General features: G+C 41.3%; 1 protein-coding gene across 1 annotated transcript in view; it reads left to right on the top strand.

The window, feature by feature from the left end:
• Nucleotides 1-24777, top strand: part of PTPRN2 (protein tyrosine phosphatase receptor type N2) — a gene marked incomplete at its 5' end in the record, with an annotated part of 436031 nt that overhangs the window by 344733 nt on the left and 66521 nt on the right. The window contains one exon of the mRNA XM_081881778.1: nucleotides 10646-10840. Coding sequence (XP_081737904.1) covers nucleotides 10646-10840 — 195 coding nt within the window. The remainder of the gene's footprint in view (nucleotides 1-10645; nucleotides 10841-24777) is intronic.

Genomic DNA, 24777 nt, shown 5'->3' with positions numbered 1-24777 from the left:
CAGGCTCCATTATTTTAGAAGAGGCTACCATGCCTGAAAATTCCATCCAATTCTGTCAAAAATGTAGGGGAGGGGGTAGAGCGGTAGACTATTTTTAAAAAAGAAATAAATCAAAATTTAAAAGTTCCTTGGCCAGACAAAACACACACCATGGACCTGTTTGCCTCTAATTTGGCAGGCTTCACCCACTCAGGAAAGGTTACTGAAAATTAAATCTTGATCTGAATCCGGCAGTTTCTGAAATGCTTTGGACTGAAGTGGACATTTTTTTGGAAGCACTGAATTGACATATTGTGGTTCATGTCCATCCCTGGGAATTATACTGCTGTGATGACCTTTCCCCCCACTTCTTTTCCCTTTATTGTTGTTGAATCCCAGGACCACTTGGGCAAAATTCCAATTAAATGTGGCAGTCCAGAAGATTATCTCTTGATTCAGACAGTTGCTTTGTCTTTCCTGTTTTTCAACCCAATGTTAGCAATATAGGAATAAAGTTTCCAGAGTTATTGTGATCATTGGCCTCTGCAAAAAATAATAATAATGAGCAATTTGAATTGCCTGTATACAGTATTTAGCAGCTGGAAGCTCTTTTTAATGCTAAGATCCAGCCTTGCAGTTTATGAAGTAGCAATAACTGAGCACTTTTGATGACGCCCAACAATGCTTTTTTACCTAGCCACTGATCACCTTTCCCCTCCACACAAACCAATATCTGGGAGCTGGGTGAAAGGTCTTTGGCAGAGAGGATAGGCTTAAGTTCTGGCACCTCTTAATTTTATAAACTGATTACTTGGAAAACAGGACACTCAAGTCTTTGATCTGCAACTACTGCCCAGATCCACACTTTGTGCATACAATAATAAAACTTTTGCCTAGACTTCACAATGTCATTTTGGGGTCAGTGTTCCTGTAAAGGAAGCCCTGTGTGGGGAAAAATTATAATGTTACCGTATCAGAGACAATATGATTACTGTATAACACAGTCTCCTCTTAATGTTTCTCCACAAAAGAAAGGGCAGAAATGTAGTAAGGATTTTTGCTTCGGGATTTTTCTAGAAGGTGGAAATGGGGGAGGGGAGGGAGAGAGAAATAGGGAGGGGGAGGAGATTTTTTTTTTTCTTCTTAAACATACGGTGTAATGCTACTTACGTGGAGCATGGTTGGAGATAGATGTGGATGTTAGATAAACGTGTGTACTTGTGAAGTATAATATCTGGAAATTCTGTGGCTTTTGTGAGGCTCTTATGATGAGGAGCTAGAATGGGGTGAATCTGAAAATATGTGAGAAATTTCTGGTGGTTAGTAATAGCCATCGTTAGCTGTTTGGGCTTTTCTATAAGTAGTGACTGTTTTCTGCCCTCTTCAGAGTAGAGTGAGAATACTCAAAATGGGTATGCTTAAATCTGTGAAAGTGACTAAGATAGAGAAAGTCAAGCGACCTTAGGAACGACTGCAGCATAACAAAGCTTTTCTGTTTAGCAGCTTCTTTTGGTTGGGAATTTTATTTGAGGCTGATCTTAGATTAACCTGAAGTGAGAAGCATAAAAATAGAGTTATAAAGGTGGTTTCTATCCAGAGGTACTTTTGCCTTTCCCTTCCTTCCCCCAGAACACTTGTCTGCCTGCTCACTCTCTTATTTAGTTCCTGAATTGATTGTAAGTGGCTGCTCATCAAAGGACTGATTGTAAGTGGCTGCCATTTCACACAAAAAATTATACACATTAAATAAAAAAAAACACCACTAGATGGACAAAACATTTTGCTTTAGGATGGCAAGCAACCACGTTACAATTAAAGCTGGATCCTTCTCGGTAATTTAGGGGCATGTATGGAAGGTGGGAGTTTGAAATAATTGCATCTGGCAGAACTATCCACCAAAGCAGAACTATCCACTACAGATCTGGAGGGAATTTGAATTAAATGCAGTGCTCAAAATGTAAATGTTAAGCTGTGTAAGTGGGTGGTGGGAGTAATAGGCAAGAAGATGTTGTCATGCTGCCCCCTAGTGATAGTATATATTAAAACTAGGTTCTTTGGCTGAGCTCATAGTGGTGGCTGAGCTCCATAGTAGCTCTGGTATAATAATCCTACATGAAAACTGAGCTGTCTTTGCTGTAGGTGCTGTATACTCCTTTTCTTCCAATGTGACGTTCTGTTCCCTTGGTAGATGCAAACCCCAGCCTTCCTTATTGACCATGGAACTACCATATATCCTGCAAACTGAAAGGAAAATGAGGGATAGGATTGCGTTCTTTTGTGGTATAAGTGGTATAAGTTTCTGTGCATACAATAGGGACCCCAGAATCTCCCTTGGCCCCAGACACCTGGTTCAACATGTTCTCTCAGAATATTGGTGTGTTTGAGCACTCACTTGTACTGCATACTGTGAGCTGGCCTCACCTGGAACTGTTTTCAACGTTAAATAAATAAATAAAAACACTGTCTAGTTTATATATATATAAAGGAGTCTAGTGGATTAGACCAGCTTGTAGATGGAAGGTGGCATATATTGCACCCAAGACTTCTGTCTTCTTTCAGTTCAGTGTTTCCAAGTAAAAAGTGCAGGGAATTGCAACTCCCTGTTATAGTGAGACATATGTAGCACAAACTCATGTATCCCTTGTTCATTCTTCTGTATACAAACTCATTATAGAATGTGGTGCTATAGGAATTGTGTTTTGAAAATTCCAGGATTTGTGTTTCTTAGGCATAGTTTGGTTACACGTATCTGAAATGCATTGCCAACAGTTTTTCACATAGCAATCTTGGAGCGTTTGGTTTAGCTGGCCTGTTTTGTTTTGTTTTTTCTTTCCTCTTTTTGGAATCTCAGTATGGAGCAGGTTTAGTGAGCCAGTGGTCCCAGTGTGATATAGTGATAATCTGAGTGTTGGATTAGGATTGGATGACCCAGGTTTAAATCTTGAATCATCCATGAAGCTCCAGGGAAGTCTCTCTCAGGTTTCAGCCTAACTTAACTCACAGGGTTGTTGAGAAGCCCTTTTATTTTTAGATGTACACCATCCCCCTAGGGACACGGGTGGCGCTGTGGGTTAAACCACAGAGCCTAGGACTTGCCGATCAGAAGGTTGGTGGTTCAAATCCCCGCAATGGGGTGAGCTCCTGTTGCTCGGTCCCTGCTCCTGCCAACCTAGCAGTTCGAAAGCATGTCAAAGTGCAAGTAGATAAATAGGTACCGCTCTGGCGGGAAGGTAAATGGCGTTTCCGTGCACTGCTCTGGTTCGCCAGAAACGGCTTAGTCATGCTGGCCACATGACCCGGAAGCTGTACGCCGGCTCCCTCGGCCAATAAAGCAAGATGAGCGCTGCAACCCCAGAGTCGGTCACGACTGGACCTAATGGTCAGGGGCCCCTTTATCCCCTTGGAGGAAGGATGGGATAAAAATGGCACAGGTTTATTAGTAGTGTTTAGGGTTGGAGCGATCATCAAGGACTTGCCCTGCGCAGGCATTGTCGAAATGAATGGACCATGCCTAGAAAATGAATGGCATTTACTGAGAAGCTTTTTTGCACAAGCGAGTTTCCCAGTGGGTTATTCCCACCCTCCGGAGACTCTATTTAATAACCAATGACAATGGCCCACTTGGTATGAAAAGTGGGGTTGCCCTGGTCTGTAAAAGAATGTCAGTGTTTCATCTGCTCATCTTGAGGAAAATTATGTCCTGCATGTTGAGAATCTTGCCGTGTGATTCCCACAAAATCTCCATCCTGGTAAAATAATGTTTTCTGCTTGCTTGTGCTAAGGTGGCGTTTATGTTGTGTGTTTAAGGATTACATGTCAGAAATGCAGTGCTATTGCGCCCATGCCGTCCAAATAAGAGTTAAGTAGGGGTGTGTGACTCAGTGAACATGGGGGTGACAGCAGCCTTTCCTAGTCTTGAGCCCCAGAGGTTGGCAGTGATCAGGGTTTATGGGATGTATGGTTCAATAACATATGGGGGAACTTCAGAGCTTCCTTAAAGAATTTCTAACCAGTTAAACCAGAGTGCTTGGATACCAAATGCATTTAATTACCAAATACCAAATAATTAATTGCATTTAAACCAATGCAGCTGAAATAATTTTGAACTTGTGTTGCAGTTAAACTGGTTTATGAATCAGGCCAATGAGTTGCTGTGATGGAAAGTTAATGGGGGGGGGGACTAGTTTTACCTGGCTATAAAACCATCCTCTCCTTTACATGTGTACATGATCAATATTTCATGGGAGACCAGGTAGTTCTAATGAATTTTTCTGGGTGCTACACAGTTAAACCTTGCCCGGTTGTGTGCTACCGATTCTCGTGTGTGTGTGTGTGTGTGTGTGTGTGTGTGTGTGTATCTCCCCCTTTTTTGTCTCATTTTCTCCACACTTTTGTGACAGCTCAATGGCTGTCATCTGCTGTGAAAGCATGTGGCAGCAAAAGCACATTGCTGTCACAGAGCAGGGACACCCAGAAAGAGATGGCACTTGTGGTGTTATGCAGTCTGCACATTGAAACAGGAAACCTTCGCTTCCTTAAATGATGAGATTCACTTTCTGAGGGTGTGTGAGTGTGTTTGTGTTTGCAGTGCTTGCCTGACATAGGTCACGAATGCAGAAGGCTTAGACTGTGCATAAGAATTGGCCGCAGGAGCTCAAATGTAGGAGCACCTGGGCAGCAAGGTACAGAACATGTTCCCATTCTCTCTTTAAGATTAAAGGGACTTTGCTAATGCAACTTTTCTCTGGTGGCTTAAGGGAAACCTCCGCGCTACTTTGAAAAGGGAAGAGTATTTTAGAAGGTGTTGCTTTCAATAGCATTGCCCAGAACCATTCAACCCCTTCTGACAGAAAATCTCATGTGCGGTGCTCCAGTTTAACTTCCTGTTAATCCGAGAATAACTACATTGCCGGTATCTATGCTGTCTCCCTGTCCAATTGCACCCATCAAAGAAAAAGGAGGAGCTTGCAGGAAGTACTCACCTTGCTATATTTTTAATAAAAGCGGGGTCTTTAACATCCCAGCTTTTTTGAATATTTAAATAAGAAAATACAAAATAATCTGGAAACAATGCCCAATTTTAATTTTAGCCTTGCATAAACTGACTTGCTCTTATTCAAAAACCCATCTCTTGCCTCTCTGCCCAGTCATCAGTTTGTTGAAAAACTGGGAATTATTTAGAACTGGTTCTGTTTTTTAAAAAAATGTTTGTTTTTTGTGTCGGGGGGAGAGTTTGATATATGCTTTTATAAATATTCTGTTTAGAATCACCACTTTGTCTCTTTGTTTTAAAAAACATCACACACATAAAGGCTCTCTGCAAACTACCATAACAGTATTTCCAAATGTTTTAGTTTGATTTGGGTAGTTTCTGCCACACAGCAATAAGTTTTTTCTATCATATGTGGTAAATACATTGCACAAATGTTTGATAGTAAGTGTGATGAAATGAAATGAGAAGGAAGTGGTGTCTCCATTGGCAAGCAATTCCCATGTAACATGAAACAATTTCATAAGCATCAAATTAGCTTTTAAAATAAATGTTTATGGTCTAACAATCCACTGGAGGATACCTAAAAAGGCCATGTTATCATTTCCCCATATTTATGCTGTAAATAATGGGAGTTTAAGTTCCAAATGAATACAGTGTTACCTCGGGTTACAGATGCTTCAGGTTACAGACTCCGCTAACCCAGAAATAGTAGCTCGGGATAAGAACTTTACCTCAGGACGAGACAGCGGGAGGCCCCATTAGCTAAAGTGGTGCTTCAGGTTAAGAACAGTTTCAGGTTAAGAACAGACCTCCGGAACGAATTAAGTACGTAACCAGAGATACCACTGTATCCTGCTTTTCCAGAACACATTTGTTAAACCTCAAGATAGCTCAACTTCACTTAAAACCACAATGTATAAATGTATCTACCAGCAATATATAAAAATCACAATACGACACTCACAAATCAAATGTACAAAGAAAGCTTGCAATGCAGTTTTACACACGAGTTGGAGGGGTGTTTTTCTTTCATACAGACTACTGCTGCTCTGTGTGTTTTAGGGAATTTTCTGCAGGAAAGAATGCTACTTGAGCTGAGAAGCCATTAGTAGTGTTTTCAGTTAGTTAAAGCTGGAATTTTCAACTACGCAGGCAGCATTGACCAAACTATGGCCCATTAGGCAGGGAAACAAATATTCAGTTGTTGCTCATAGTTTTGTGAGCAGTTTCTGAGAGCATAATTTTGTGATTAGGGTGGATGGATATTCCAAGGATATGGGTAGTAAATCTGGTGACACAGGCAATAGAAGTTTGTAGCTTTTCTGTACCATTGTTATGTATTGCTGTATACACCCATCAAATGTGAAGAGGACTTGCACTTGTAACTTCATTTGAGAAAAGAATAAAACATGTTGGGTCTTTCAACTACTCAGATATAAAAAGGCTGTGCCAAAAGTAGGCCTTTAATTTCACTTCAGGACAGGTTTTTTGTTCTGGTTTTTTGGGGGGGTGGGGTGGGGGGGAGCAACAGAGGACTAAATTAGCGGAACTGATACTAAATTTAATTACTAAATTAGTGGAACTGGGGGATGTTTGAAGCGGGTTCCCACTGGCAAGTGCTTAGAAATAACGTCAAGGCGGTAAGCAAACAAAGAACTGCATTGCCATTGCTCAGGGACAGGGTTTTAGTCCATTATTGTTGTGGCATATGGTTTCTCTGATTACTTTTTTTTGAAATGGAAGTCATAATAATGGGGATGGTTCACTGGTGGCAAATAAGATTACCAAAACCCTTGACCTCTACTTGGGCCAAAAGCTGAGGTGAAGCTAGTCTAGAATCATGTTGTTCTGGGATGGAACCAGAATGCAGTCTGGAGGATGATGGTTAAAGCCAAGGGGCAACCCTTGAGTTTGCTACTTTGTCAGATTTAGTATCACAGACAGAACATAGTTTTCCTGGTCTGACTACTAAATATTGGCTGAGTGTCAGCTCCACTGAACAATGCAACATTTATTGCAATCGTCCGCAGCCCATAGCAACGCTAATGGAGAATCTGATTTCTAAACATTTTCTCAGATAGATGGCTTCACTTGCAAGGGGTATTTGATATTTTTCTCATAACCGTTTTATCTGAGCGAGTTTATTGTTGCACGCTGCTATGGTAGTAGCTTAATACCTAGCATATTATAAATTAATAAAGTGAATAAATGAATGTAAGAAAGGAAACAGTGACGGCCCTGTCGGGAATATACTCAAAGTAAAATCCCATGGTCTGTAGCATCTGAAAAAGTATGTGCAGTGTCAGTGCCCAACTTCACTGGGCGGTCTGTTTCACCTGGGCAGGTGTCACTGCACTGTGAGATCTTGTCCAAACCACCACAGAACAAACCTACAGTTTTAATGACATTGCACGTGGTCATTGCAAGCAAAAACATGTTTCCAGGACAGGGGTCAGCAAACTTTTTCAGCAGGGGGGCCGGCTCACTGTCCCTCAGACCTTGTGGGGGTCAGACTATATTTTGGAAAAATAATAATGAACAAATTGCTATGCCCCACAAATACACCAGAGATGCCTTTTAAATAAAAGGACACATGCTACTCATGTAAAACCTGCTGATTCTCAGACCATTCGCGGGTTGGATTTAGAAGGCGATTGAGCTGGATCCGGCCCCCGGGCCTTAGTTTGCCTACCCACGTTCTAGGAGTTTCCAGCATGCACAACAAGGTGGTTCCAGAGTGTATTCTAAGAATTCTAAAGACCCTTTGTGAATTTGAAACAAAGGGGTACAAAGTTGGAGATATTATTACTACCCTCTACTGTGTGGTGCCCAGAATTGTATGTGGTTGGGTGCTAACCTGCTTGTGTTGGCCCAAGAGATGGTTTTACACAGGCCTTGGTCTGGGCTGCTGCATCCTTTACCCACTCAAGAGGTTTCCCTCTTTGCTTGCTTTGCCTCCTCCCATAGAACAAGATGTTCCTTTCAGCTGTTGCCATTCAAGTCTCTTGTTTATCTGTGACAGAAGAGAAGCCAGGAAGCGTTGGGCTAGAACAGGCATGGCCAAGCTTGGCCCTCCAGCTGTTTTGGGACTACAACTCCCATCATCCCTAGCTAACAGGACCAAGTGGTCAGAGATGATGGGAATTGTAGTCCCAAAACAGCTAGAGGGCCGAGTTTGGCCATGCCTGGGCTAGAAGGAAGCAAGTAAAGAATTGTCACTGCCCCAAGGAATTTTTATTTTCTTGTTCCTTCTGATATTAGAAGCAGTTGTGTTGATAAAGAAAGGGTGGGATGAAGAGAAAACATTCTATTACTTTAAAAACAGAGTGATGCTCACTGAATTCCATCTATTTGAAGGAATCTACTTTGAGCATAACTAACATTGAGCACCAAAACCCAGAAGTGAGTGTTCCGGTTTTCGAACGTTCTTTTGGAAGCCAAACATCCAGCTGGGCTTCCGGTTGGCTGCATTCCTGCAGCCAATCAGAAGCCACGCTTTGGTTTCCGAACATTTTGGAAGTCGAACGGACTTCCGGAATGCATTCTGTTCAACTTCCAAGGTATTACTGTAGCCCGTAACCAAGTTGGCAAAAGTTATTTTGGAGATCCCTTCAAGTACCTATGAAAAGTAACCTCTGACTTGGGTCCAGATACCATGTGGACTGCGGCACAAGAAACAAGGACGGGTTGATATGAAACTCATGCAAATGCATCCCCTACACCATACAAATGTGATTGGGCTCTGGCTGGGGGCTCTGTTATCAGAAAGTGGGGGGCAAATGGAGCTTTCCCTTCAGCTTCTGTCTTTGCACCCCTGCCATTTCCCAAAGCAAAAGTTTCAGGAAACCTTGATGGACAGCCATTGCGCGGCCTACTTATCAGGCTACCAAAGAATTGTCTTACTGAATGGACCCTAATATTATCTAGCTACAAGTCTAGTGCATATGTACCATAGTAGTGGCACATGCAGGCAATTGCTATAAAAACCTATGCACTGTATGTCATTAAAAAATGAAACTGTAAAGCATGCAATATATGTTAGAGGAATCTAACATATAGCATTCAAATGTTAGAAGTGGGTTTCCTGCATTTTAAGTGCCCGATAGAGAATCCAGGCCTTGGAAATGAGCTGGACTCCTAGAATCTACATTTTGAAAGTTATCTGTTCCCCCTCCCCCCCCCCCGATTTTCTGTACAATTTTGGGGGGAAACCTGCCCCACCCACCCCTGTTTTCAGTTGTCTCCCAATGAGTGTGATGTAGCTATTGCAATTCAAGGAGGCATGAAAGAAGTCATCTGGTTTTTACAACCCTGGGATATATGCATAATGCCAAGTGAAAAGGGAGCAGAGAAATTGAATAACTTGGCTACACAATTCTGAATGGTAAACTGTCCCCCTGGTGCAGTTAGGCAAATTTAGACTCCAAACCAATGGTCTTATGAGGAAACCCCCCCCCCCATTTTAAATGGTTCTAAAGATTACTTCAAAATGTTGTAAGCCAGCCCTGCTGTGTTTGGGGACCCTCTGCTGATGGTACTACTTGACATTTATTATTATTTTAAAAATTTATACCACCCTGTACCCTTAGATCTCAGGGCAGTTCACAACACAAAATTGCAATATAAAAAACACAAAATACATAATACAGTGGTACCTCGGGTTAAGAACTTAATTCGTTCTGAAGGTCCATTCTTAACCTGAAACTGTTCTTAAACTGAGACACCACTTTAGCTAATGGGGCCTCCCGCTGCTGCTGCACGATTTCTGTTCTCATCCTGAAGCAAAGTTCTTAACCCGAGGTACTATTTCTGGGATAGTGGAGTCTGTAACCTGAAGTGTCTGTAACCCGAGGTACCACTGTAAAAACAAGAAGCAAAACAACCCATTAATTGCCCTTCAACAACACATTTAAAAGGGCGTCAGATGCCAATCAGCCAAAGGCCTGGTTAAAGAAGAATGTCTTTGTCTGGCGCCTAAAGGTGTATAATGAAGGCACCAGCCAAACCTCCCTGAGGAGAGCATTCCACAAGCCGGGAGCCTCTGCAGAAATTTATTCCAAAGTAGCCTTACTGACATCAGTATTCTAGAGTAGATAGGTTCCAGTGGTCATAGGTAAAGGTAAAGGGACCCCTAACCATTAAGTCCAGTCGCAGACGACTCTGGGGTTGTGGCATTCATCTCGCTTTACTGGCCGAGGGAGTCGGCGTACAGCTTCCGAGTCATGTGGCCAGCAGGACTAAGCATGACAAAGCCACTTCTGGTGAACCAGAGCACGGGAACGCTGTTTACCTTCCCACTGAAGTGGTACCTATTTATCTACTTGCACTTTGACATGCTTTCAAACTGCTAGGTTGGCAGGAGCAGGGACCAAGCAACGGGAGCTCACCCTGTCACGGGGATTCATAGTTTTGACTCTAATCTGTATGATTTGAAATCTTGTACTTTGCACGAATCCTAACAATAGCGCAACAATCCTGCATACAGACCAAAGCTGGTGTTGCATCTTTCCTTCTGTCTGGCATGCAGTTGTTGTGCATATGAAGCTCAGAGGCAGTAACAGGAGTCCAGCCTGCATGTAAGGACAAACCCCTGTGTATTAAATGTGTGTTTTGGTGGATGGTTTCTTAGAGTCTGGATTTTAATCCCGGGATATTGCTTCTCTCTGTTTCTAGGAGTTGTGCCGCCAGCGTATGGCAGTGAAAACCTCCGACCACCCAGAGCCTCTGCATACGTCTCGCATTAACAGCATATCTTCGCAATTCAGCGATGGGCCCATCCAGAGTCCTTCTGCTCGAAGCAGCACTTCATCCTGGTGCGAAGAACCAGTCCAGTCCAACATGGACATTTCTACTGGGCACATGATATTGGTAAGGTGCTAAGGCTGTTGAATTCAACTCAAGAGAGGAGCTTCAGATGCACTGTGGGAAATGCAGTGCATAAAACTTTCTTTTTAAAAACAAAACAAAACAAAAAACAATTCAAAGTGTTAGTGCTGACCTTCAAAGCCCTAAACGGCCTCGGTCCTGTATACCTGAAGGAGCGTCTCCACCCCCATCGTTCAGCCCGGACACTGAGGTCCAGCACCGAGGGCCTTCTGGTGGTTCCCTCATTGCGAGAAGTGAGGTTACAGGGAACCAGACAGAGGGCCTTCTCAGTAGTGGCGCCCACCCTGTGTAATGCCCTCCCTTCAGATGTGAAGGAATTAAGCAGCTATCTTAACTTTAAAAGACATCTGAAGGCAGCCCTGTTTAGGGAAGTTTTTAATATTGAATGCTGTATTGTTTTTAACACTCGATTGGAAGCCGCCCAGAGTGGCTGGGGAAACTCAGCCAGATGGGCGTGGTATAAATAAATTATTATTATTATTATTATTATTTATTATTATAACAAAAAAAACCAGCTCTTTAAAAGCCAGTAGGATTGTTACCTTCCTACCAATCTTTTAACTTTAAAGTTAATCTTAGCACTTTGGTTTTGTTTCTTCTTATTGGTGTCTTGGAGTGCAGTCGCAGCTCTAGATCCACCAGGGTGTGCGATGTTAGGATATGGAGCATCTCTGGTTCAGCTGGAGATACGCAAACACATCCCATGGCTGAACATGCTACGTAGAACCTATGCCAATGTCATCCCCGAATAATGGATGTTCTGGGGGCGGGAGGGACTCGTAACCCGGTTCAGTTCAGTCACTTGACCTGGGAACCTAGAAGAACTAACACCGGCAGAAAGGGTGGTCAAACTATAAGTCAAACTATATTTAAAAGGCTTGTTTTCCCTCTGCCAGGTTTAGGCTAGGCCAGCCAGCAGCAGCCCTGCTGCTAGATGGAATAAATTAAAGCACTAGCTTCAAAACCTAAGGAAGCAGCCTCTCACATGGATGGAAAATGAATCTCAAGATTCTTGGGCAGCAAGAATCAGAATTTCAAAAAGGCCAATATTCTGTCACCTGGCATGGCAGCAAAAGGGGTCTAGGTCTAAGTTCTGTTGACAGGTCTAAGCAGATATATTTGTGTAGCTGTCTGAATGCTGGGTGCTTTTAGGTGTTTTGGGTAGGTGAGAAACAGCTTGGCTTCTTGCTCTATAATTATGTCACGGACTTGGCCAACACAAGCTCTGATGAGGAGTCTGTATTGTCTCCCTACAGCACTGCTTTTTTCAAAATGCAATTCCTCCACCTCCTCTGTCATGACCTTCTTAGTTTTAAGTTGCTGGTTTTGTGGTGTGTGTTTTTAATTGTTAGAATTGAACATAAACTCTAAACTTTAACTGCAAAAGCCAATTTCAATAAATTTCTATAAAACTGACTTAAAACTGTTAAACACCAGGTACTGAGTCTGAACAGTTTTCCTAGCTAAATAACTTCCTGGGGCTCTGAATTTTAGCATAACAGACGCATTCAGATATGAGAATTGGATTCAATATGCAAAAAAAACCCAACGCACAAAAAACCCCAACCATTACGCCTTTTCAGATCTATTCCCCCCCCCCCCCCCATGCTCTGCTCCAACCTATTGGTTTACTTTCTTGTACGTCACATCTGGAACTAGATCACTAATACTTTGGTCTTACAAAATAATGCCTTTAAAAATTAAAGTAAACCTTGTCTTGCTAAAGTTTGTGGTTTATGCCCCCAAAAGTAAAGCTCATTTTGAGTTAAGATCTAATAAAATAAAGAAATATAAATGGATATGCACATGCTAAAGAAATGTTTACAGTAATCATTTGTTTATTAATATTTTATCTGTCAGCTTGACGAAAGCTAGCTGGAATTGGATTCAGGTTGCATGTTTGAGCACTTTTCTGTGTTTTTTAGTTGGTTAGGAATATAGCAGGGCTGTTTCATTATCCTGCACTCGGTTGTTGTCATTCAACCTTGAGTAAGCAGATATTTGGTAGATAAAACAGAGGACAACATGTGTTATGCATTAGGTTGTAAGGGTTCAAAAAAGGGCTGCTGAAATGCTGATACAGCACCTTGGGAATCCGAACTGCAAGGCATTCATTGCGAGTGTGTACAAATTAAACCCACTGAGCCTAAAATAAGCAAATAGCAATGATTCATGACAATTCTGTGCTGCTTTGCCTTGGTCTCTGTGAAAGACAAAGGGCAGGCAAAATATCTGTTCTTATTAGAAGGCGCGGTAATAACAATTTTTCAGGAGGTCAGATGGAAAGGGTTTCTTTTGCTTGAATGCCAAGAAAAGAAAGTTAAATGGAAGGTTGAACAGATGGTGTTTTGTCCAGTGCTAGTGTTTCCAGGATCCTTTTAAAGACGTGCAAGTTGAGCATATTCTTTGAGTATGGAGAGTTATATTGCTGGTGATTAGTGGCCGGTGAGCTTCCTCCAGAATGCACATCTGATTCTATTCTAAAGCTCGCTCATCATACATGAGTACAGTGGTGCCCCGCAAGACGAACGCCTCGCAAGACGGAAAACCCGCTAGACGAAATGGTTTTCCGTTTTGGAGGCGCTTCGCAAAACGAATTTCCCTATGGGCTTGCTTCGCAAGACGAAAACGTCTTGCAAGTTCCTGCGGGTTTTTCCCCCTCCCCCCCCTTTCCTAAGCCGCTAAGCCACTTATCAGCTGTTCCGCTGATAAGCCGCTTAACAGCTGATCGCTAAAAGCCGCTAAACCGCTAATAGCGCTAATCCGCTAAGCTGTCAATGGGCTTGCTTCGCAAGACGAAAAAACCGCTATACGAAGAGCCTCACGGAACGGATTAATTTCGTCTTGCGAGGCACCACTGTACACATATCATACATTTGTTTTCAATGGAAATTAGCATTCTGTCTCCATCTGTATCTCTCCTGCTCTCTGTCATGCCTACACAAATGCAGCCCTGTACTCCAGCATGATCATGTCCGCAGTTGCACATGTGAATGCCACATATACCTTGTTTCCCTTCCAGTAGGCTGCATCTGAATAGAGCCAGGACAGAACCTTTGTTCCTTCCCAAGGCAAGGAAGGACAGCTTGGGAAGCAGTGTGTTCTCTCTAGCTCCAAACAGGTTGTAGTGAGAGTGAGTTATCTCGCTCAGCTGCAGATTTAAGCCTGTGGCTTAAAATGAGACTTTGCTCAGTAGCTTCTGTCTTTGGCTCCAAACTCTTCCACCATTGTATCCCACCATGTTTGTCCTTCTAGAAACTCCCTGGTCATCACCTGATGTATTGGCTACCTTCTGTTTTTCCTACGTGACAGAGATTGCATGCCCAGGAAATTTCATATCGATACAATGCTAGGCAGATATACGTTAAATATGGAAGGTTTGCAATACTTCTTATTTAAAAAAATATAATTGTTTCCATAATTGTAACACCAGTTGCGTGAGGCCATATTTATGAGATCTGTTCTACTCTGTGGTCTGTGTATTTGCAGTTGGACGTTGAAAATACCATGTCTTTGGCATTCCAAACGAGATAACATGACTGTGGATGGTTTTTTCTTTCCTATTAAAAGAACAACAACAACTCCTAATTATGTATTCAAATATTCTCGCATATTGCATTTAAAATAATCTTTGTTAATAAAACAAAGCCTTGAGAACGGCAGTGGAAACCCTCAAAAATGTGGTTCGGTGAAGACCCATCGGAAAGAAGCTTTGCAACGTAGATATGTATTAAAATATAGTATGCATTAATTAAACTCTCATTACTTTGGATAGGGGCGTTCAATCACTATGCTTGAAAATATGTAGCTGGTCTGAAGGGAGGAGAAAAAAATGTTTCTGTGTATGTATTAGTGAGAAATTGTGTTTTAATGTGGGTGCCTAGATAGTCAAGCAGAAAGATACCAGGAAATGAATTACGCTTTGCACTTATCTTACCTGTCAGGGAAAACTGACTTGTACCATTCATTGCAAGAGGCAGCTTGGACTCTTGCCTTGGAGGCACAGCTGCTGTTTCCCCTTTTCTTTGTTCTTAATTTTCGTTCAGAACAGCTAAAGGCACATTGTGTTTTGCTACATTATTTTTTTCTTCCGTGAACTTGGAAGTGGGGATTTACTTACTGGTTTTATAACCTGCTTTTCAAACTAATTTTCCAAAATGGCCTACATTTAAATGACACATTATAAGAATATAAAAATGCAACAGTGGCAAACAGAGCGGTAAGATACATGGCAATGCAGAAGAAAATAATGGGTGGCACTTCATTATTTGTGTGCACCTCTTTTTAGACACCATTCTATGGAGAGAATTCCACACTGTGGTGCCAGCACTGAAAAGGCCCTGTTCTTGATATCCACCAATAGTATACTTGTTAATGATGGACCAGAGAGCAAGAAACTCATACAAATTCATATAGGCAAAGGACATCTTTAAGATAACCTGATTGCTGCCAATAAGGGCTTTAAATATTATTACCAGCACTTTCTCTTCATCCCAGGAATCAGCTGGTAACCAGGACAATTGATGTAGGATAACTGTCATTTGATCTGACTGCATTGTTCCCAGTGGTGTCCTGGTAACCACAATTTATACCATTTGCAGTTTTGCAAATGTTTTTCTAAAGGCAGCCCCATGTAATTGCAGCCTGGATTGAACTAGTGGATGGTGAAAAGAGGCCGGATCAACCTTTTCTAGGTAGTTGGCAGACCAAGCAACTAAAACTGTTAAAATCCCTCTTAGTACCACCTGAGCTTCCAATGATAATGGGAGTTCTTTCTCCTCTCTTGGATCAGACAGTGAAAAATGAGTGTTAGAATGGGATATCAGCTGCCCACTGGCGATGCTCTAGCCCAGATCTTTTGATAACATCATCTAGTGGTTATAGGGAGACCAGAGGCGATCCCTGTGGTACCCCATAAGCTAAAGGCTTCTAGTCCGACATGGATGGTGGACCTGGGACATAGGGTGTGGAGGTGGTCTTTCGTATTTGCACTGAGGCAGAATTCATTTTTTCCTGCATTAGTTTGCCTGTAACTAACAATTGCTAATTTGCATCCATGTTTCTACAAGCTTCCAAACCGCAGGGGGTAGCCATTTTGCATTTATTGACCAAAAATCACAGGTTACCATGCTGGCCCAATAAGGAAGAATATCCAAAAGCCACAGTAGTTTGATACCTGTACAGAATTCTGTGTGGAATATATGCGCTAGAAGGGCAGTAAGAGTAGAGGAACAGAAAGTTAGAGCCAACGGGACATGGTCCAAGTTACATAAATCCACAGACTGCTATTGGAAGGGCAAAGGGAATAGGAGCTCTTGAAAAATGGCTTGCCTTTTTATTCCTCAGGCAGTAGACTGCTTTGACTGGGAGTGGGAAAGTGCCTCCCACATGTGGCCTGCCTATATTCATGTTTCTACACCTGTCGTTTCCTATACCAGGGGGGAGGAGCCTGTGGCCTTCCAAATGTTGCTGGACTACAAATCCCATCATCCATGGCCATTGGCCATGTTGGTTGGGGCTGATGGGAGTTGGAGTCCAACAATGCCTGGTTCTGCAACTCTGTCCCATAACTACCTAAGGCTTTTCTATTCATTTTGGGACATAAGAAAAGGATGCCAGGTTGAGGTAGTATTGGACTTTTCCTTTTGGAGGACAAATATACAACCTTTGCTTTGTCTCTATACAGTAACATAAAAAAACCCACTGCATTTAATAAACTTCTAAATTGAAAATACATATTTAAATGCATTGAAATAAATCAATGGAGCTACTGAACAATATAAAGTATCCTCCTTTAAAAAAAAATAAATCACACACACATTGTTGTATTAGGTTACAATTTTTTAAAACCATTGAGTGCTCCAGCTAGTAATGTATGTATTCAGTTCTGGTTTATTGTCACCCAAATTTACTGAAAGAAAGAAAACTGCACAAAAGGAATCTGATAATGGAAGGCAGCCTGGTTGAATAAACTCCCTTTCTTTGCCGTATTCTCCTTATTAACTCTGTAATTAATTATACATAACTAAGGAAAGCTATGGAAATTGCATTTTGAGATGTATCATATCTGACTTCATTTCAGACTTCCATGCAATTTACTATTAATGAAGCAGGGATGGAAGCCCCAAATCTATAATTATTACTTACCATTTGAATGACAAGCAAAAATTATTATCAGCATAGTTTCGAATGAAAGAGGATTAATGCCTAATGTTGGAATTGTTAAATCTATCTTATATTTTTATATATAAAAAAACCCGTTTTTCACTAAAGCATTTTGCCCATAAGAGTTTTTGAGAACATTGTTTGCAATGAAATTAACCCTCTCCTGGGTTAACAAGGATTTTCTTAAGTTGGACAGATTGCAAATATTTTTCAAATGAATGAATATTTTATGGTGGCTGAAGCTGTTCATCTGGGCACTACTACAGAGCTCCTTGCTCATATATCGTGAATCTGAAATGTATATAAACACGCACACAGGTATATGGAGTAGGGGAGCAACACAGTATCAGAGCAAAGATGGCTGGGATAAAGGGTGTAACAACCAACATTTAAAGATCTATTTTATATTAGGGGTTTTAACATACTGACAGCGATTTTGTTCAGTGTTTGTAGGGTCTAAAAGCGGAGATGAAATGCAATATTGTCACCAACCATCGCCATGTTAAAATGTCTGAATAATTAGCATTATACTTGGCAAGTGAGGCCTGTAATTGCAATGAGAATTTTAATTTGCGTAATTTATATATAAATAAGTGTGGTTACCAGCCAGGAATTTCAATGGGATGTTGTGCTGGGTTTTCATATTGCTGTTGGGCTAGGTTGGATAATATGTGACACGAAACCAGCAAGGTGGTAAAGGGGGATGCGCCTGCCCTTCTAACTGTAGAGAACTTGTTATCTTCAGTGCAAACATTTACACTCTAGTTTAAAGTGAATGGAATTTACTTCCAATAAGATTTCGAGCCTAAAGTGTGCAGAGTTGAGAGCATGTCATTGAGCCCTTGCACTTCCTGTCTGAGGCTCCTCCCACTTGGAAGGGTTATTTATGGCTCCAAATGGAAGGACACCACATGTTTCAATCTAGCCTACTGGCATCTATTCATATACATGATAAATGTGTTCTATTGGAGGTTGAAAGCAATCTCTTGTATTTAATCCAGTGTTAGCGCTTCTCGAATTAGACCCATTGAAAATAATAGATATGACTAACTTAGGTCCATTAATTTCAGTGGGTCTGCTCTGATCGTAAGATCACACAACTTTGACTACTGTGTACCACCTTCTAAAACAGGGATCAGCGAGCTTTTTCAGCAGGGGGCTGGTCCACTGTCCCTCAGACCTTGTGGGGGGCCAGACTGTATTGGGGGGGGGTGTTGCAAGAGCACCGCGAGCCCCAGTGGCTGCTCACCTGTGTCTTGCAAGCAGCAGGGGCTGGCGGCGGAGGGACGGGCTCCGGAGAGGGGCTGCTTTAAATGGCGGCCACTCAAGCGCTGCTGCTGCTGGCACCAACAAAACCCAGCCCCCTTCCTCCTCTAGGCAGGGCAGGGAGAAGCCAGGAGGAGGGAGGGAGGAGGAGGCGGCGCCATGGGTGGGAGAGGGAAAGAACACGCACGCTGCCGATCCACTTGGCAGTTCCCGGACCATCTGTAGGCCGGATCCAGAAGGCAATTGGGCCTGATCCAGCCCACGGACCTTAGTTTGCCAACCCATGTTCTAAAAAGTGGATCTGCTACATAATGTACCTGTTCTCTAACTGTTCCAGGTGGCTCAAATAAAATATAACTGATCAAAATACACCCACAATTTTCTATTCATGTTGAGAAAGACATATATATTCCTGTGGAGAAAGGCTGGGCTGTGTTTACTGCATTGGCATCAGTAGGAAGATTTTAATCCATGTAGCATCCAATTGCTAAAGCAGTAAGCATTTGATACATATACCCATATTTTCTGAAACACCCATAAACATTTTTATTAAATATCGCTTTCAGTTTCCATTAGTCATTGAACAGATTTAGGCTTGGGCACTGCTTCCTTTTGAGCATGAACAGAGCTGAGAAATATCGTCTCATTGAGTTGTGTCACCTCATCTCAGTTTTAAGGGCTCAAAAGACTGTGGATTATATCTGGAGACTGGCAAATCTGTCAGTTTTGGTTTCTGTCAGTTACTCAGTTTTACATTCAGTTCATCCCATTTCCACATTTGTTTGCAAACCTTAAAAAAAAAAAGTTAGGATGAAAATTTATACACATTTTTGTGTGCATTTTTCCTAATATACCCTTTTTTTTGCACACACTGTTCTATAATATAATGCATTTTGTACATTATTTTCACTAACATACACATTTATGTCCACTTTCCCCGAATAATATGCTTTTATTGGTACATTTCTTTTTCTGATGGAGAATTGCATCATAAAATCCAGAAAAGTGTGAATTTTGAAGGCTAGTTTGCATATTAGTTCTGAAAGTGTGAATTGGATAGGTGCACAAAATTGCAGACCGAACGAATTCCTCCCCTATTTGTATTCAGTGGCATTCCTTTGCTGACAGAAGACTCTGAGGCTTCTGTCAGAGGAATTCATAAAAGAGGCAATTATTACATATTCATTTTCTTCCCTACAGCTCCCATCACCTTCCCAAATCTGTTCCAGAGGGTTGGGAACCCATCATAATAGCATTATAGGTTGGGCAAGAGGGTAAAGGGTGGACTTAAGAAAACAGCCTCCCTCCCCATTGGATGATGGGAACCTCTGTTGGATCAAGAATAGTCTGTCAGTAGAAGCACAGCATTTACGCAAATCTCTTTCAGTGCCCTTGACCGAAAACATCCTCTGCTTGCCTGCTGGAGAATGTTGGATTTTGTTATGGGATGAGGAAGAGTACTAACATCTGTAGGCCCTGTGAGTGTGTGTGTGTGTTATTGTTAGAAAGTAGCATGGTGGTAACTGGGAAGTGTGACCTGTTTTATTTTAGCAACGTGTGCTTGAGCTTAGACATGAGGCCCAAATTCAAACACCTGCACAGTCATGAAGTTTGCTGAATGACTTAGGACAAATCATAAGAGCACAAAGAGCTGTCTTATACCAAGTCAGACCATTGGTCCAAATAGCTTAGCATTGTCTATGGTGATTGGCTGTGGTTCTCCAGGGCTTGAGGCAGGAGTCTTTCCCAGCCCCATCCCCCAGGAATTGGACCTGGGACCTTATGTTTCCCCTAATATAAGTTAAGAGTTAGATTTGTGGCTTCATCTTTGTTTATCGGGCATACATTATGCATGCAGGACTGTGTACACACAGAGTTTATCAGGATGATTAAGCTAAGGCTTGTGTGCCAGTTGCAATCCTTTCTGGTCAGAAAGAGAGAGATTTTCTATTCTTATCTGTTTTCTACTAACCTCCAGGTCGGACTGTTACATATACAGTGGTACCTTGGGTTGCAGACACTTCAGGTTACAGACTCCGCTAACCCAGAAATAGTACCTCGGGTTAAGAACTTTGCTTCAGGATGAGAACAGAAATCACGCGGCGGCGGCAGGGGGAGGCCCCATTAGCTAAAGTGGTACCTCAGGTTAAGAACAGTTGCAGGTTGAGAACGGACCTCGAGAACGAATTAAGTTCTTAACCCGAGGTACCACTGTACTGCTGCTTGGAAACTGTGGTCAGGTTCAAAACGCAGTAACGGGTTGTTGGGGACACATCTCACAATTGCTTGAAGATCTCCACTTGCTTGCAGTCCATTTCCAAGCACATTTAAAATAATAATAATACGCATTAATTCACATGTTGGAGGTTTTCTTTTGGGTGCTGCCACTGCCACCTAAGGGTGACGGGGCGAGCCTTTGGGTTGTGGAGTGCAGAATGCTTGCAGAAGAAGGGGAGGATGCTGTTGTGGTGGGAATGAAACACATCACTGCTTCTCTGCAATTGTCACATGTCCCTGCAACATATAGTTTAGGCTTATCCAATAAGTTGTGTGCCAAGCTAACTCAGAAATCTCAGTGCAGAGTCCAGTGGCCTCAAGGAACACCTCTTTCCGGTATTAAAATTACTGTCCTAAACCTCATTCTTCGGTTTCAAACATTCATTTGCCAAAGCCTTTCTGTGAAGTGACTGGGGCAAGGGGGTGCTCCATCATGCCTGCTGTTTTTCTTTGTTTTATTTCGCGCTTGACATTTATTTTACACTTCCTCCCCCATCTGGCATCTGTTTTATTTGTTCAGTGCTTCTTTTGTTTGTTGTTATAGATTGGTGCATTGATTGTAAGTGTTGACCAACCCTGGAAGCTGGAAAATGTTGTCTGTGCATTTTGTGTAAGTAAATAAATAAATGGCTCCACTTAGCTCATCCCATAATAGACATGGTGCTTGAGCAGCTGAGGAGTAGAAGAGCACAAGGTAATGTGTGAATTGAGATTGCTATAGGGAGCGTATGACTCCTTTGCTACAACAGCTGCACATACTACCAGTCTGGGTACAATTCCAAGTACTGGCTATGACCTATAAAGCCCCACACAGCTTAGGTCCAGGCTTCATGAAAGACCATATTCCCTCATATGAACCTCTCTGGGTTTTGAGATCTTCGGGAAGATCCCTTCTGTCACTCCCACCACCCTCACAGGCATACTTGGTAGAGATGCAGGAGAGGGCCTTTTCAGTGGCTGCTCCCGCCTCCAGACTTTGAAACTCCCACCCTAGAGAAGTTAGGCTGGCTCCTTCCCTGTCCTTCTGCTGGCAGGTGAAGACTTTTTTGTTCCAACAGGCTTTTGGAAACTTAACTGGTTTTAATGAAAGGGCTGGTGCCATGCTGTTTTTTATTGCAATTAATGGTACGGTATTAATACATTTTATATATGTACAGTGGTGCCCCGCAAGACGAATGCCTCATAAGATGGAAAACTCGCAAGACGAAAGAGTTTTCTGTCTTTTGAGGTGCTTCGCAAGACAAATTTCCCTATGGGCTTGCTTCGCAAGACGAAACGTCTTGCGAGTTCTTGCGAGTTTTTTCCCTCCCCCCCCCTTTACTAAGCCGCTAATAGCCGCTAATAGCCGCTAAACTGCTAATAGCGCTAAGCCGCTAATAGCCGTGCTTTGCAAGATGAAAAAACCGCAAGACGAAGAGACTCGCGGAACAGATTAATTTCGTCTTGCGAGGCACCACTGTATGCAGTTTATTTTTTAAAATTTTTATTTATTTATAAAAATTTTCAGATATAACAATAAAGGAAAAACATTCCATTCAAAATATACATCCAATTCTAATCTTTCCACTTTCAGACTTCCTTCAGTCTATCTGGAAATTTTCCATATTATCACAATTATTCACATTTCTTCCATCTGTATTGTGTTTTTTTAACCATATTAATCATCTTACCAATTATTATAAAACAATATTTCTTTCCATTATTATCACAGAGCTTCTTGAAAGCCTACAAACGTTAATTGTCCTTCACATATATTTTTAATATACTCTGTAAATTTATTCCAGTCTTCGGTAAATCTTTGGTCTTGCCGGTTCCGAATTCTCCCCGTTAGTTTGTCTAATTCTGCATACTCCATCAACTTCATTCTCCATTCTTCTTTCGTCGGGATTTCTTCCTGTTTCCATTTTTGTGCCACCAGAATTCTTGCCGCTGTTACTGCATATAAAAACAACTTCTCATCCTTCTTTTTTATATCATTTCTTAATATTCCTAACAGAAAAGCTTCTGGTTTCTTAACAAAAGTATATTTCAACATTTTTTTCAATTCATTATAAATCATTTCCCAGAAACCTTTCATTTTTTTACATTCCCACCACATATGATAGAATGTTCCTTCTATCTCCTGACATTTCCAACATTTATTACAAACTTTATACATCTTTCCAAGTTTTACTGGTGTTACATACCATCTATATAACATTTTCATAACATTTTCTTTTATTGTGGTACATGCCGTAAATTTCATTCCTTCTTTCCACAGTCTTATCCAATCATCAAATTGAATATTATAACCAAAATCTTTGGCCCACTGAATCATTGCAACTTTAACCTCTTCATCCTTAGTATGCCACTCAAGCAGTAATTTATACATTTTAGATAAAATTTTAACATCATTATTCAAAATTTCTTTTTGAAATCTAGATTTTTCATCTTGAAAACCTCTTTCCAGCATCTCTTTTTTAAACATCCCATTCACTTGGAAGTAATGTAATCATACACATATTCTTTAACTTCATCGTATGGTTTCAATTTCCATTTCTTTCCTTCTTTTATAATTAAATTCTCATATGTAATCCAACTCCCCGTCATATTGATCTTCTTGACACTCATTACCTCCAATGGCGACAGCCAAAATGGGGTTTTAAACTCTAATATATTTTTGTACCTATTCCACACTTCAATCAGTGGACCTCGGAAAATGTGATTTTCAAAACCTTTATGCACTCTTTTTTTCTCATACCATAAATATGCGTGCCAACCAAATCTATTATCATAACCTTCTAAGTCCAAAAGTTTAAGTTTAACCAACCCAAAAAGACATAACAAACAGAGCACTCCCCAGGTATCTTTAAATTCTCATATACAGAAAAATTAAAAACAGAAAGATAACCTTAAAGCTTCCCAGTTTAAAACGATCTAATAACAAAATAATATCAATTTTGAGGACAGTTTAGTCCTTTAAGAGTATAAATATGAAAAAATATATCAGCCAAAATATCAAATCTTATATTGATATAGAAAGTTAGTCCCTTAAAAATAATAGCAGAATATGGTAGCAAGGATTTATTTAAATGTAGTGAGAGCTTCCCTAATCGTAAAAAAAAAAGGAAAAGTAAGACTTCTTGCCACTTGTTCGGCCAATTCCACTCGGGATTTAATAACAGACTTTATTTTTAAATCATCCAAGAGCTTTGTGCCTCTTGTATGGCTAAATCCACTTTGTCGGTTTCGAATTCAAACCATAAATAAAAGGGAGCAACCTATTAAAATCTTTAATCCTGCAAGGTCCAGAATGTAAATCCAACAGTAAAAAAAAGGGTGAGGAAAAAATAAACCAAAACACAAAGAGTAAATTAATCCAGTTAGCCACAAACAGGAGCGTTCAGTTCAATCCAGACATCTCCACTAGTTGTTGCAATATGCAAACATAACAAAGTAGCAAGAAGAGAGAGGAGATATCTCTCTGAAAATGGCGACAAAATGGCACTTTGTATCTCTCCTTTCGCCGATGGTAAGGGGGGGGGGAATTGTTCCTCTGAAAAAAGTAAGTCTTTCTATCGTTAAGAATCTCTTAAAAATTCCTCCAATTAGGACATAGCAAATTGATATCTTCAAGGATTAATTTCTAATCTTCTTTTTTAAGCCAAAGTAGTTATTTTTAGTTATTCTCTTTATTTTAGCCCCCTTAACTTCTGTTGCGCAGTTTTTTTTTAAGAGTGAAAGTAATCCGCCTCACTAACTCCGACACCCCAGCACTCTCTCCCAGCGAGACCAGCCGACTTTCCGAAATACTGTTTAAAGAAAGCTTTTCACCCAATTTTCGACCCCTTAAGTATCTTCCTTACGGAGATTTTGTGAAGAGCTTTTTAAAGAAGTAAGTCCCAAGTATATCACAAAAACTCCCCGTTTGTCGTCACTTACAGTTTTTCCTGTTCTGCGAATTCTTCTTGTGTCCAAATATAAATTCCCAGTAAGGCTGACCTCCTTTTTTCCACCTTACTGCCTCGAATTAGTTCCAATTAGGTCCATCAATTTTGTATTTTATATTCCAATTCGATTTCTTCTTTTTAGAGAACAGATCCCTTTGTGCGCAAGCCTGGAGCTTCACTTTAGAGAGCTAGAAATGGCTTCCCGCTGCCAACTTCTCAACCCCACCACACTCATCGCCCCCAAAAAGAGGGTTACTTGGCGGCCGGGGGAGTGTTTAACTG

The sequence above is a fragment of the Podarcis erhardii genome (genome assembly GCF_964252035.2).
Source record: "Podarcis erhardii genome assembly, chromosome: 12".
Lineage (NCBI taxonomy): Eukaryota > Metazoa > Chordata > Lepidosauria > Squamata > Lacertidae > Podarcis > Podarcis erhardii.
This window is presented reverse-complemented; position numbering and strand designations above follow the sequence as displayed.